At 36.4% G+C, this 1767-nt stretch overlaps 1 protein-coding gene across 1 annotated transcript in view; it reads left to right on the top strand.

Annotated features, from left to right (window-relative positions):
- GINM1 (glycosylated integral membrane protein 1) overlaps positions 1–1767 on the top strand; it is a 12420-nt gene that overhangs the window by 7830 nt on the left and 2823 nt on the right. The window contains 2 exon segments of the mRNA XM_010163004.2: positions 9–113; positions 899–1029. Of these exon segments, the coding sequence (XP_010161306.2) occupies positions 9–113; positions 899–1029 (236 nt within the window).

Here is a 1767-nt window from a genome sequence, read left to right on the forward strand (position 1 = left end):
CCTGAGAGTACTTAGACATTCAAACTACACTGTCCCTTTGAAAGAGAGCATGCTGTATTCCATCCCAAGGGACAACGACATGTTATTTACACTTCCCAACCTTTCAGGAAAAGGTACCCCTCTTAGCTGTTACATAATATTTTTATCCATAGTTAATATATTGCTTTACAAGGGTGAAAGAACATAATTATTCTTGAGTTTTACATAGTGAAACAGTTTCCTCATTAACAGGAAAGTGTTTTGGTTTATGTGGTTTGGTTTTTGATTTTTTTAAACACCTAAATTCAACTTTTCTACATTCTAGGTATTTTGTTTGTTTGTTTTCAAATGTGTTCTTTGAAGCACTTGATACTTGTAAATTGCAACCCAGACATCTCACAGGAATAAATTTCTCTCTTAGTGCTATGATGGAAATGTCTCTGAAGCTCCCCCTTTTTCCTGGGACTGAAAAAGAAAACTGGAGAGGAAATACCTGTCTGGGTCACTTCCAAACCAGAGAATAGTTTTATATTATTAAATTAAAAGCAAGAGAAGGTATTTAATGCCTTAATCTTATTTCAGTTTTATTTAATAAAAATCTCAAGAATTTAATAGGAGATTAATATTTTGATCTAGTTCATCACCTTTTAATCTAGCAATAGCTGAAATTTACAGCTAAGGGCACAGCTAAAGGCTGCACTGCAGTGCTGCCTCTGCCGCTTACCAAGTTCACTACTCAAGTTAAAAAAAAAAAAAAAAAGTCAGCCTTCTGTGTTCTTGCTGTAAATGTGTGAGAACTGGACCATTAGTGTGTGGGAACTGGACCATTAGTATAGAAATGCAGCATGTCTTTGTTTTTCTTGAATAGTGAGTCAGATAAAAAGCAACCCCTCCGTTAAATCTAGCTTTTCTTCTTCAGATATTCAAGATCCACTGCAAACTACCAGTCAGTACCTCATCCGGCAGGTAGAAACTACAGTGGATGAAGAGACATTACCTGGAAAGTTACCAGAGACCCCTCTTAGGACAGAGCCTCCATCTTCTTACAAGGTAGTTTTGATGTTTGCTTGGGGTTTTTTTTAAGTATTAGTATATTCCTTTAGAGACTGGTCTAAAAAGGAAAAGCATTTTCTTTTCCCTCCCTCTGTTTTTTTTTCCCCGTTTCCCCAGAGATGAAATGCATGCAGGTTGGTGACGTTTATAGGAGGAAAAGTTGTAGTAACATGCTGCAGGTAGAGCTGAATGTTATTCAGTATTACAGTTTGAGGGAATAGACTTCCTTCCTCATTTTTAGTATTGTCTACAGAAACACAAAAAATACTACGTTTTCCTCCTTTGTGAATGTTTACAGAGCAAAACAAACAAACCCATCATTGTTAGGATTTACATAGTGGGTTTTCCTCATGTAAAGACCAAACACAACATCCATTTAAAGATGGTAAGAAGGTGTGTAACATTCCTAGGGCTTTATCTTCAGTCCTTTGTGGTTAATTTGAAGAAAAGCAACATAGTATGTAATAACTCATTTCTGGAAGAGAGAATTGATACTCCTACTTAACCCAGTATTGACTTCTCAGAGCGTTGTTTTGCTGCTTTATATTTAAGACCAGGATTTTATATTGTGCAAGGTATCTGACAGTAAGTGACTTCCACAGAAGTCAAAGAAATCCCCACAGCCAGCCACTAAGAAGAACAGACTTTTACAGACGTACTCTAGGAAACTCAAAAAAGGACTTCCTAAATTACCCCTTAGCAGAGAGAAATTGTTGGGGTTTTTTTAAATCCAGC

This window comes from Antrostomus carolinensis, unplaced genomic scaffold, assembly GCF_000700745.2.
Source record: "Antrostomus carolinensis isolate BGI_N321 unplaced genomic scaffold, ASM70074v2 scaffold7432, whole genome shotgun sequence".
Lineage (NCBI taxonomy): Eukaryota > Metazoa > Chordata > Aves > Caprimulgiformes > Caprimulgidae > Antrostomus > Antrostomus carolinensis.